The sequence below is a fragment of the Pelophylax lessonae genome (assembly GCF_965119305.1).
Source record: "Pelophylax lessonae genome assembly, chromosome: 2".
Lineage (NCBI taxonomy): Eukaryota > Metazoa > Chordata > Amphibia > Anura > Ranidae > Pelophylax > Pelophylax lessonae.
The window spans coordinates 77,275,618-77,288,849 of NC_138769.1; the positions used below are offsets into that span (position 1 = coordinate 77,275,618).

General features: G+C 44.6%; 1 protein-coding gene and 1 long non-coding RNA gene across 4 annotated transcripts in view; one reads left to right on the plus strand and one right to left on the minus strand.

Moving 5' to 3' along the window:
• Positions 1–13,232, minus strand: part of LOC309545470 — a 1,154,934-nt gene that overhangs the window by 828,309 nt on the left and 313,393 nt on the right. The window lies entirely within an intron of this gene.
• USP25 (ubiquitin specific peptidase 25) overlaps positions 1–13,232 on the plus strand; it is a 226,137-nt gene that overhangs the window by 106,543 nt on the left and 106,362 nt on the right. For all 3 annotated transcript variants that reach the window (XM_082245201.1, XM_082245200.1, XM_082245202.1), the window contains exons 7-8: positions 5,269–5,406; positions 8,714–8,790. In XM_082245201.1, coding sequence (XP_082101327.1) covers positions 5,269–5,406; positions 8,714–8,790 — 215 coding nt within the window. The remainder of the gene's footprint in view (positions 1–5,268; positions 5,407–8,713; positions 8,791–13,232) is intronic.

Sequence of the window (13,232 nt, forward strand, 5' to 3'; positions counted from 1 at the left end):
TCGGCTCATAAGAAGTTCTTTCGTCCCTCAGGGTCGACTGAGAAGGGATCGAACCAAGTGAACTTGGCCTGGCAAGTCAAGAGCGGGCTTCTCCAGACCTACGGACAAGGCCCCTTCAGCATGAAGGTGTGCCCTAATCCGTATCTTGGGTTGGGGGATGTCTTCACTGGTTCCTGGACCTGTGGACTCCCCTGGTACAAGTCAGGTGGGTCCATGAGGTCATTCAAGTCCAGCTACAAGATAGATTTGTTCTTACTCTCTGGTAAGGTTCTTCCTTCCAATGTACGACTGTCCCCGGTCCGCTTTCAGGCTCTTTTTGGGGGGGGGGGTGCAAGACCTTTTTACTTTATAGGGTGATGGTCCCGGTTCCGTCTTCAGAACGTTTTTAGGGGTTTTACTCAAACCTGTTAACAGTCCCCAGGAAGGAAGGCAAGGTGCGTCCATCTCTGGATCTCAAGGCGCTGAACTGCTTTGTGCAGGTGCAGACGTTCATAATGAAGTCTGTTTGCACGGTGGTGGCTTCCCTGCATCGGGGGGATTTTTCTTGCCTCCATCGACATCAAGGGCGCTTACCTTCACATTCCAATATGTGTCTGTCTCCAGCGCTTCCTCTGCTTTGCCGTGGGAGAAGAGCTTTATCCGTTTGTGGCTTTACCCTTTGGTCTTATTTTCGCTCCTCGGGTCTTCACGAAAGTGTTGGCCTCGGTGCTAGCATTGTTACGCCAATGGAGGAAGGCGGTACTGGGCTACTTGGACGACCTCCTTCTGCAAGCGGAGTCTCCTACTGCTCTTTTGAAAAACCTGGAAATCCTCATACGCGCTTGAGGGTGTTTGGCTGGCTGGATTCAGAATTTTCATAAATCTGCTCTGGTTCCATCCACAAAACTGCACTATTTGGGTATGTCTTAGCCAGAGTGCTCCTTCCTCTGGACAAACTCCAGAAACGGCAGACTGTAATTAGTCTCCTTCTGTCCAGCAGATGGTAATGGAGTCCCCGATATGATTGCTTCGGCTGGGCAACTCCTTCCTCCCCTTGTATTGGACAGTGGTCACCAAGGATGCCAGCCTGTCCAGCTGGGGTGGCATCCTCTGCAAAGTTTCTGCTCAGGGGCTCTGGAAACTAGAAGAATCCAGACTACCGATCAATGTCTTGGTACTCTGAGCGATCACACAGTGCCTGGAACATTGGACGGATGGTTTTCAGGGATCTCCAGTGCGCATTCAATCAGATGATGCCACGGTCGTGGCTTATGTCAATCACTAGGGGGGCACAAGAAGTGTCCTGGCTGCTCTGGAGGTAACCGGCATTCTAAGGTGAGCAGAACGGTGCCTTCCAGCCCTCTCCGCCGTACACATTCCCGGGGTGGAAAACTGGCAGGCGGAGTACCTCAGTCGGCAGGCGTTGAACCAAGGGGAGTGGTCCCTTCATCCGGAGGTTTTTCATCAGTTGTGTCTCCGGTTGGGCATCCCAGAGGTGGAGCTGTTGGCGTTCCAGCTCAACAGAAAGGTGCAGTGGTTTGTAACTTGGTCACGAGATCCTCTGGCGGACACCACGGATGCGCTGGTGGCCCCGTGGGGTCAGTATCGTTTGATTTTGCGCCTTCCCTGCTCTCAAGCTTCTGCCAAGACTACGCAGGATCAAGGCAGAAGGGATTCCAGTCATCTTAGTGGCCCCAGACTGGCCTCGCCAGGCTTGGTATGCCAATCTAGTGCGGCTGTTCGCCGACATTCCTTGGAGGCTTCCTTTCAGGGTCCCAGGGAAGATCTGCTGTCCCAAGGACCAATCTTCCATCCTGCTTTACGGTCTCTGGCTTTGACGGCTTGGCTTTTGAACAGCAGGTGCTGATAGAGGTTTTGTCTGAGTCGATGATTCCAACGCTGTAAAAAGCTAGGAAATCTACTTCTAAGAAGATCTACCATTGTATGTGGAAGCGATTGTCTTGGGGGTTCATCCTTGCTCTTTTTTCGGTGGCCAGCTCTTGACTTTCCTTCCATGGGTGGTTGAGCAGAAACTGGCCTTGAGTACTATCAAGGGTCAGGTGTCGGCCTTAGCGGTCTACTTTCAATGGCCCTTGGCCACATACCCCTTAGTGCTTATTTTTCTACAGGGAGTTAGGCACTTGACCCCTCCAGTGCAGTCTCTTTTGCTGCCTTGGAACCTTAATTTGGTGCTCTGTCCTCCAGAAGCCTCCTTTTGAGAATCTTCGGGAGATTTCCCTGCGGCGTTACCCTTTCGTTCACCTTACTGGTGGTTCACAGTGATGAGGTGGTTCTTCGCCCCTGTACGTTGTTTCTTTCTCAGATTGTCTCTCTGATTTTCATTTGAATGAAGACATTGTGTTGCCTTCCCTGTGTCCCAGGCCAAAACATCTGAAGGAAAATGCTTTTGCATACCTTGGATGTGGTCTGGGCGATTAGGGTGTATCTGACAGCTACATAGTCTTTTAGGAAATCAGATTCCCTATTTGTGCTTACAGATGGACCACGGAAAGGGTTGTCCGCTTCCTCTGCGAATATTTCCAGATGTATCAGACCAACGGTGATTCAGGCCTATTCCATCAAGGGTCAGGTTCCTCCTTTCCCTGTTGAGACACACTCTACTCCACAGCCTTCCGTCATCAGGCGTCGGTGATGCAGGTTTGCAAGGCAGCCACCTGGTCATCGGAGCACACTTTCACAAAGTGCTATAAAGTGAATGTGTTGGCATCTGCGGATGCTTCTTTTGGCTGCAAGGTTTTGCAGGCTGCTGCTTAGAGCAGTGGTCCTCCAATCCGGTCCTCTGGGCCTACTAACAGGCCAGATTTTAAGTATTACCTTGGGGAGATGCAGACTAGAATACTGCAATCACTGAACAGCAAATGAGATCCCCTGTGATGTAATTTTAGTTATCTTGCAAACCTGGCCTGTTAGTGGGCCCCGAGGACCGGAGTTGAGGACCACTGGCTTGGAGGACCTGGTCCTCTTTGAGGGTGTATTGTTTTTTTTTTTTTTTTTTTTTTTTTTAGGTGAGCTCCAGTTGTTTTGGTTGAGCTCCTGTTTACCTGGTTGGCTATAGTTAGCCTTGGGGAATTTTCTTTTTCGCTGTTCCCACACTCATGTTTAACACTGCTTTGGGATGTCCCAATGGTTAAGATGATCAGGAGCTGTCTGTCAACGAACAAAAGAGAAAATGGGATTTTTGACTTAACCGTAAAATCCATTTCTCTGATGTTCATTGACGGACACAGCACCCACCCCTCTCTGGAGTTGTAATTCTTCTGACACTGCTTGTAACAAAAGTACTTATAGCAGACACAGGGGAGTACATCCCCTGGGACTGCCCATAGGCATAGCCAGACTTTTTTTTTTTTTCTGCCTAGTGTCCTACTCCTGTAGGGGTCAGTATAACCCAATGGTTAAGAAGATCAAGAGCCGTGTCCATCAGTGAACATCATTTTTTTTTTTTTGTCTAAGGCCCCTTTCACACTTATGCGACGCAATTTTACCGCGATTTTGCGGCGCGATTTTGAAAGCAATGGCAAGGCTATATGCCTCAAAACGCATTAAAATCATGGCAAAGTAGTGCAGGAACTACTTTGAAGTCGGTGCGACTTCAAGACGCACTGATATGAATGGGGCTCATTGAAAATAATGGAAAACGACTTGTCATGCGATTTTGCGGTCCAAAATTGCGGAACAAGTCGCACTAATGTGAAAGGGGCCTAAGTGACACAACCCAATATTGTACTGATAAGTGTTTTCATATCGATGGAGTCTTTTTGTTTTGACATTTTGGGGTAAATCTTCGAGATTGTTGGCTCCGTATAGAAAACCTGATAATTCTTGCAGTACGGCACACAGGAAGTTATAACCGTAACATTTTAAAATGGTTAATCCAGTTCAAAGCATCATTACCCACCACTGATGTTTGTTACTATAGGCCATTGCACAGCCACTGCTGTGAGTCTTGGAATGAAATTTACTTTAAATGTCAGGAGCTGTTGGCAAGTTTTAAGGAGTGTAAAGGCGAATGAGATGTTGGCTATAAAAGACATTTACACAGTATTGAATTTCACACTGGTGTGCTGTATATGTTATATCTACTGTTTTTTTTACTTCATCTTAAAGCTATTTAACCGTGCAAGCAGCTTTTGCCTAAATACACATTTGAATTTGTTCATGTGGAAGTAAAGCATTCACTAAACGTTTTGACCTTCAGGTAAATGAGATCTTGTTGATGGTGTTAAACCATCAGAAAAAGATCTGAACGCTGGTTTTCTGTACATTAAGGTAAATGAAAACCAGCTGAAACCTAGGTTTTTTTTTTTTTTTTTTTTTTTTTTCCTGCAACCAAGTCAATTAGCGGTTTAGATGGTAAGGTATCTTTAGGCCTGTGTCTGGAAAGTAATTAAATGTATCTGAATATATCTTTTAGATTGTAAGCTCTAACGAGCAGGGCCCTCTGATTCCTTTTGTTCCAAATTGTAGTGTAACTGCAATGTCTGCCCTCATTTTGTTAAGCGCTGCGCAAACTGTTGGCGCTATATAAATCCTGTATAATAATAATATAATTTTAGTTTTATGGTTTTTAATGTACATCTGCTGTTAAATCTGTAGGCTACCATTGCTTGTGGCCGTCTCAAAATGCTAGTTGCTTGTCTTAGTCCAAATTTAAAGGAATCCAGTCACCAACTTTAAAAAAAATTGCAGGTAAAAGCACAAAAAAGAAATCAAATTATTTTTAATAATTGAAAAGTGTTTTTCCTTAAATTATGTTCACTTGTAATGTGACTTTGAACTTGCTAGAAAAATTAACTTTTTTTTTTTTTTTAATGCATCTACAATATATTCCTATGGGAAGATTTTTATTAAAATTATTAGTCTGGCATGTGTGATACTCACGAGACACAGGTGCGCAACAAGAAACAAATGAAAAAACTAAAGCATGTTCTCTCTATACTTCTTTCTGCGACAGTGAAAATATTGAAGTAAAAATGGATCTTCTGGAATGATCTCAATTTGCCTAAGAATATGGTTGGTTTCAGGGATTCCTGTGCAATGTATAAACATGCATATTTAGCCACTACGACCATAAATTTCTGTATTGATGAACTTTTAACATCTGACTCTTTAAAGTGTCCTCTCTTTAAAGATGGACTTGAAAAAAGGTGGGAAAGTAGGTACATAGTAACTGCGAGGAATTTACCATATATTTTAGTTGTTTGCAAAACTACCATTTTTTTTATTTTTAAATATATTTTTCTTTCTTTCCAAATCTGCACTCTACAGGAACACAGAAATCTGCCTTTCATGCGTGAGCTGAGATATCTCTTCTCACTGTTGGTCAGTTCGAAGAGAAAATATGTCGATCCTTCTAGAGCAGTAGAGATTCTAAAGGATGCCTTCAAGTCAAATGACTCTCAGCAGGTAACTTCCGGCTTCATATTATGCTTTCTGTGCTCTCTGCATGTTGTTTTTAAATCAGTACTATTCCTCTGAAAGCAAGCTATGAACTACAGTATCGATGAAGTATAATTTTTTTCTATTGTAGTGTAGCACAGACCCCAGACCAGGCTGGCTATTTGATCCCAGGTTCCATTTCCTGTAAGAATATAAAATCCCTTAGCGCAAACAGAGTGGATGTGTAGCCCATAAATGCCGTAATGTCAATCTCTAGGGTGATGTTAGTAAAGGATTCCACTGTATATATGGCTGCAGCACTTCTTCAATGAGGATATTGGATGCCTCTGCGAACTGTGAATAAAAAAAAAATGGTGCCGCCTTCTTAGTGTATCTGTTTAATAGGTTAAAAACACACCAGTAATAAAAGGATTGCACTCACAAGGATGAGAGAATATAGTGTCAGAATGTTTATACTGCTCTGATAAACCGTGTCTACTTAAGCAAATAAGCAAGGATCTATAAACGGAGATTCACAACTTATTTCCATAAATCAACAAAAACTCAGGATCCCATATAACAATATGTATAATATAATATGTATGGGCCTTATATGATTCCTTTTACCCCCAATAGTTCTGACAATAGGCAGATCATCTATCTCCTTTGGAGGCTGTAATTTAGAGTTCCACCTTATTTGTTGGATTCTGTCTTATTTCAGAGATCCCGTCAATAATTGAGCCACTTCCCTTTGTTGTTTTGCACTCCATGAATATAAGCCAAGTACATCACCTTGCCCTTCCTTTTGGTTTGAGCAAAAAAGCTCTGAAACATGTTGCCGCCCATTTTGTGATGTCACCACAGCCTAACGTCCTCTGGCTACAGATCCCGCACCGGCTTGCTTTTGCAGCCTGGTCACGGCTCCAGGCTACATCTCTCTGCCTGTCAGCTCACTCAGCAACGACCCGATCCGGATACATTTACCTTGCTCCTCGGAGAATTGTGGACATTCGGCTGTCGGCTGGTCCGTCCAGCGCAGCCCTTACTCTTAACACCCATTTTTGTCCCTGCCTGGTACAGCGGTGATCCGCGATGGTTCCTGGACTATTGCCAGCAGCCACTGGTCTCTAAAGGAGATAGATGATCTGGCTATATTTTCTCATCCTGGTTTGGTGTTGCGGCCATCTTTGCCTCAGCCCTGGTGTCTCAGACCCTAATTGAATGGGCCAATCTTTTGTGCCAGGGCCTGGGGAGTGAGCAGGTTCTCGCTGCTTATGTTGATGTAGCGGACCAGTTGGTCCATGAGATTTGTACTTAGCGTAAAATCCATTTCTCTGTTCATCGACGGGCACAGCACCCATTTCTCTGTGGAGTTGTAATTCTTCTGACACTGCTTGTAACTAAACTGAGTACCTATAGCAGAGGGAGGGAGTATACCCCTGAGACTGCCCATAGGCATAGTCAGATTCTTTATCTGCCTAGTGTCCTACTCCTGTAGGGGGCAGTATAACCAATGGTTAGGAAGATCAGGAGCGGTGTCCGTCAATGAATATCAAAGAAATGGATTTTACGGTTAGTCAAAAATCCAATTTTTTTTGCTTGCACACGATTGGGTGATTGTCAGCAGAGTTTCCCCCTATTTACTAAGCCCTCGAGCAACTGCACTTGCAGAGTTCAACTAAACTTATGAAGTGCAGTCTATTTTCCTTAATAAATTAACCTCAATGTGTCTGGTCAGGTCTATTAGTTTACAGAGTGCACTGGGCAGTGTATTAAAAATCTGATTCTTATTGGATTGCACGCTCCTATTTAGACGCACTGGGGTTGATTTACTAGAGGTAAATTGACTGCACTTTGCAAGCACAGTTGCACTGATTTTCCCCAGAGCATAGTGAATGTGGTGTAGCTTCACTTTGTAAAGAATACCCAATCAAGTGCAAGGAAAAAAAAAAAAATTTTTGTTGCACATGATTGGATGATGGAAATCATCAGAGCTTCACCACATTCACTAAGCCCTAAGGAAAATGAGTTCAACTGCACTTGCAAAATTGCACAGTGCAATTTTAGCCTTTAGTAAATCAACCCCAGTGTGTAATTCCTTTAACTAGTAATGCACCAATACTTTTTTTTTTTTTTTATCGGGGAAGGCGAGTACGAATACCAATACCTAATACTCTGTCAAGTACTCGCTAGTACCGATACTTTGCGGTGCGATTTGCGTCCATACAAAATGAATTGGTGCAAATTGCACTGCAAAGAATTGCATGAGATATCAACAGGAATGAGGTGCAATTCCTGTCTGAATCGCATACGGTTTCCCAACCCTCTTCTGAGTGAACCCAGGCTTTTAATAGTGATTCTGAGCCTGAGTTTCGTACAGGAGCAGAGAAACATTCCTGCATGACTGGTTCCACCAGCTCAGGCTCCCATCCAACCATGGACATCTGCGGCTGTGACTCTGGCTCCCCCTGCCTCTCCCCATGGCTTTGTACCCCCCGAAACTCCACTGGCTCTCTCCCCCCAGCAGTTCTAGCCATACATTGGCCAATTTTGATTGATCAGCGCCATCTCTGTGATGGTGGCGGTCCTGACTAATTAGAATCCCTGTAGTCTGTACTTTCAACACTAGGAGATGAGATGGCTCAAACCACTGGAAGCTGGGGTGGGGGAGAGCCACTGGAGGCTGGGGGGGGGGGGGGGGACAAGACCCTGGGAGAGGCAGGAGGAGCCACAGATGTCCAAAGTCGGGAGCTGGATCTGGTGGAACCCGTTAAGCAGGGAGGTTGATTTCCGCCTTGCTCTTTTGTGAACTTTACTATGACCAGCCTGGGATCACATAGGGAACGGTGGGGAAACCACATGCGATACAAACAAGAATTGTATCGCATTCCTGTCCAAATTGCATGTAATTCTTTGCAGTGAGATTTGCGCCCATTCCGTTTTTTGACGCAATTGCACCAAAGTATCAGTTTTGGTAAAAGGAGCATTTTCACGAGTACGGCATCGATGCATCTCTACTTTTTAACAGTTATCAAATGATTGTCGTTAGTGTCTGCCTGACATCTATTTTTGTGACTTTGGCTTTAACCTCCTTTACCCTAACCATGTATGGATCACCTATATGCCTTGAGCAATCAGTGTAGAGATTTTTCAGATGCAGACATAATTTCATTTTATTGTGCTTTCTCTCCTGCATAGTATTTTTTTTTAAGTTTAAGAAATGGTTTTCGTTTGTGCAGTGACATTTTATTTCAAAATATGGATGGAGTTATGTTCAGCCTCTCTTTTGCCATCTTAAAGCAGCACTGATTGGTTTTCTTTTGGTTTCCTGCAGCAAGATGTAAGTGAATTCACCCACAAACTGCTGGACTGGCTGGAAGACGCTTTCCAGATAAAGGCAGAGGAGGAAAGGTGAGGGATGTGGCTTTTTGGGATCGTCTTGTTTAGCTTGGATTGAATTAAGATGGGCAAGCTGAGACTAGAATTCTCCTTATTAAATGGTGCAGAGAACTAAACACAGGAATATTCTTATCAATTTCCCTTCTGTGTCGCATGGATTGATGACCGTTTTTTCATACTCCCAGAACCTGTTTCTGTTTTCATGTAAATGTATAGTGTGAAGAAACATTTTTCCAAGGTTCATGAGAATGAAATGGCCTTTTTTTAAACTCACTTGAGGTGTTCTCAGTTTACCTGTAGCTTGTCCTGACACCTCCGTTTAGCCTGGCTACGAATAACCGGTTCTGATTTCATCTTCGGGCAATACAACAGTAAAACCAAATGGGCCATCTCACACTATAGCGTCTGTGTGAAGCGTGGTGTGTCAGCGAGCAGAGATCACACAGAGGCTAAGGTGAGAACAGTATATTAGGAAAGTTCCATCAATAGAACCCATCAATAGTACAATAGACCCAGTGGGTAAGCACAGGTGACCAGAGCCAATGTACAAAACTGTATCAGAGAAGCGTTATCCTGAGGTGATGCCGAAAGCTTCTTGATGGAGGAGCGGGAATGCGGCCTAGCTGGTCTGCAGAAAATTGTGAGCCTTCCTAAGTGGAGATAGCGTAGTCCCTGCACTTTCCCTACTCCTCTGTAACCTCTCTCTGCTCCTTTGCGCTGTCCCTGACAGAAGGGGAACCTGTCCATTCACTAGCCACTCGCAAAAAGCGTGCCAAATCCAGGTGCCAGGGTCTTACACGGTTATGACCCAAGATGGCCGCTGAGGTCAAATGGGGCACCAGTGTCCAGACAGCTGTTCCTCTGGTGTCCACAGACAATCATAGAGGAGCCAAGTTTCTCCTGTCTTCCTTCCATTTCTGCATTGCTGCTTCGGTCGAGCGCCACCTACAGATGTTAGTACAGACTGTACCCGACTAGACGTCTGTGCACAAAAGTTTAATACATGCCATATTTTCATGCCTGTATGGTTTAGTTTAATTTTTTTATTTTATCTAAAGGCTCATCAAGATCTTCTAAATGTTATGCCTACTTGATGATTTGCGATTTGTTGGGACATTTTGTGTGTAAAAGTTAAAGGATATCTAAATCCTAGAAGAAAATTCAGGCCCTGTCAGCAACTTAACAAATTGCAGGTTAAACCAAAGAAAAATCAAATATTTTGAATGCTTACTTACTGCGACTACCTTTTCCATAAACAATTTTGTGTTCACTTGCAATGTGCATCTGAACTTGCTAGGGAACTGACATTCCAGAAAGTGTCAATTCCATAGCACAGCCCCTTTCCTCCTTTTACTATATAGCCCTATCCTCTTCTGATAGAGTTTAATTACTCTCTGAGCTGGCCCAGCTCCTCTGCCCCTCACCTTCCTAAACGTTATATATTGCTGCTGGGGTTAGAGTCAAAGTTCTACCATAAAGTATGACTTGAGTGCCTTTCAATATGGCGGCACCCAGTAACAGTATTGGTGCTTCTGGAAGTCAGCAGAAAGGAGGGTTTTACAGCGGAATAGCGTGTCTTACGTACGTTAATGCACATATAATCTTATGATAAGCTTGTTGTTGAAATAAATGCTCTGGCAACAGGGTCTCTTTATTTTGTTGCAGCTTGCCAGTCCTTAGATGTGGTGGCTGCATTATTTTTTAAAAATTCCAGGCTAAGAACAGTTTTAACAAGTTTTTCACAATCCCCCCCCCCCCCCCACCCTCCTTTTTATGAAATGGAGATGGAGAAGAGGTTATTTTAGTCCTGTCGTAGGGTGACAACCATGGCTCCCTCCAAGAATTCAATGGAGTGAGTGTCCGTACCGAAGTACAAGATGTATGTTACTCGCACAATTGCCAGGTAAAAAAAAAAGGGGCAAAAAGCATGAAAAGAAAACAAATGCTGCCTCTGTAACTGAACACTTGTAAGCTGCAATAAATTACATTTTTGTTCAATTCACAAAGATTTTTGCTTCTACAACCCCAATTCAAAAAAAAGTTGGGACATTGTGTAAAATCTACATAAAAATAGATTTACAAATCTTATAAACCTATATTTTATTTGCAATAAAAAATAGAAAACATATCAAATATTTCAACTGAGAAAATGTACAATTTTAAGAAAAAAATAAGGTAATTTTGAAATCAATGCAGCAACACATCTCAAAGTTGACAGGGCAACAAAAAGCTGGCAAAGTAAGGTGTACTAACAAAGGAGAGCTAGAAGAACATTTTGCAACTAATTTGTTTAATTGGCAGCAGGTCAGTACATGATTGAGTATGAGAAGTGCATCTTGGAAAGTCCGTGTCTTAGAAGTAAAGATGGGCTGAAGTTTACTAATCTGTGCATATAAAAATTATGGAACAATTTCATAATGTTTTTAATGTAAAATTGCAAAGATTCTAAAAATATCATCTTCTAGAGTACATCATTTCGAAAGATTTTGAGAATCTGGCCCTCAGATGGCACTGCATTAAAGAGGTGTGATTCTGTGATTGGCATCACTGCATGTGCTTAGGAATACTTCCAGAAATCACGGTCTGTGGACAGAGGTTGCCATGCCATCACCAAATGCAAGGTAAAGCAAGGCAAAGAAGTGTTATCTGAACTTGAGAATCATGAGAGAACATCCAGAAATGCCACCGTCTTCTCTGGGCCAAAGCTCATTTAAAATGGTCTGTTGCAAAGTGGAAAACTGTTCAGGGATCAGATGAATTAAAATTTTACTTTCTTTTTGGCAACCATGGTCGCTGTGTCCTTCGGACCAAAGAGGACAGGGACCATCCAGCTTGTTATCAATGCTCAGTTTAAGAGCCTACATCTCTGATGATATGAAGGTGCATTAGTGCTTATGGAATAGGCAACTTGCACATCTGGAAAGGCACCATTGATGCTGAAAGATATATCCAGATTTTAGAGCAGCATGCAAGAAAGGGACAACAGTCATTTCCCACGATTCTAGAAACTGGTCTTCAGTTCCCAGACCTTTACAGATGCTACAATGTGGTAAACCTAGTCCTGTCCCAACATTTTTGGAATTGGTGGTGCACTGGATCGGGGCTGGCCTGTGAGTTAAACGCCGGCGAGGTCTCATACGACTGGGTTTTGGCCCGAGTTGCAGCGCTCCTTCTGGCCAACAGCCCCCCATGGGGGGGGGGGGGGGCACTGTACCTGGTAGGGGCTTCTGCCAGGGCCCCCCTTCCTGCCTTTGCCATTTTCTGAGGCCAAGGGTTCCCTCCTGATGCTGCACGGGCCGCCATTTTCTTATAGCCTGTGTGCTCAATGCACGGCAGACATGTTTGTGTTGTCTGGTGGCCATTTTGCGGTGGTCTGCCATTGAAAATAGCAGCAGGCATGACTCTGGGTGGCGGGATCCCCTTCTCATCCGCTGGTGCTGACTACTGGATCATTTATTTTCCTGTTCACTGCACGTACAGTGCAGATTCTCCTGGTGGCTGCGGTGCCTGGTTTCTGCTGGGTAGTGAGTCTGGTGGGGTCCTCTCACTCTAAGGATCGATTAGGTGCTCTGTTACTGGTGACTGAGTGGTGCTGCCAGAGTGGTGGGGGTGTCCGTTAGCAGTGTTTTACACTTTTTTGTGGGGTCCCCCTGGTGGCTCATGGACTCTTTGGTGCACATCTCTTTGGAGCACACCTGATCCCCTCTCTGAGGCTGCGGGGCTCTCCGGGACCCATCCATCGTTGCACTGACGGCGGTTCTGGAGTCCTTTGTTTCCTGGCTGGAGGTGGTTTTCGGGCAACGGGCTGGCAAAAAGCGCCCCCGTCTTCCCCTGCTTCATCTGTCTCATTAGATCCTTAATCTGATTCGGCCGCTGCAGATGTGGGTCACCCTGCTGTGTCTGCGACCACGTGTCCTGAATCCTCAGATAGTGAGGAGGATTCCTCCTCTTCTGCAACCGCGTACGAAAAGGCGCTGGTGGATGCACTGATTGTATCTGTGCGTGAGACCTTTAATGATAAAGGATGCAGGTTCCTTTTGGCGCTCATGAGAGGTGTTCCCTTTCCCCTCCTATTTTGACAGAATTGTCACTAAAGAGTGGCGACAACCAAAGAGTCCCCTTGGGCTTCCTAAGCAATTTGCTAGGCAATACCCCTATGAGAAGTCCCTTAAGAAGTGAACTGTTCCACTGGTGGTGGACAGTGGTTTCCAGATTAAACAATGCAACAATGATTCCGGTTGAAGAATCCCTGGTTTTAAAGGACCCGGCTGACAGGAAGGCAGAGGCTGTTGGCCCGCATTATGTACACCCTGGCAGGTTCGGCACTGAGGCCGATATCACCATTGCCCTAGTGTCGCAGACTGTCCGAATGGGCTAGGCTTTTGCGCCATGACCTGGAGGGGGAAGTAGCTCCTCCTTCTCTTTGCTGAGCTGGCGGACCAGCTGGTCCAGGG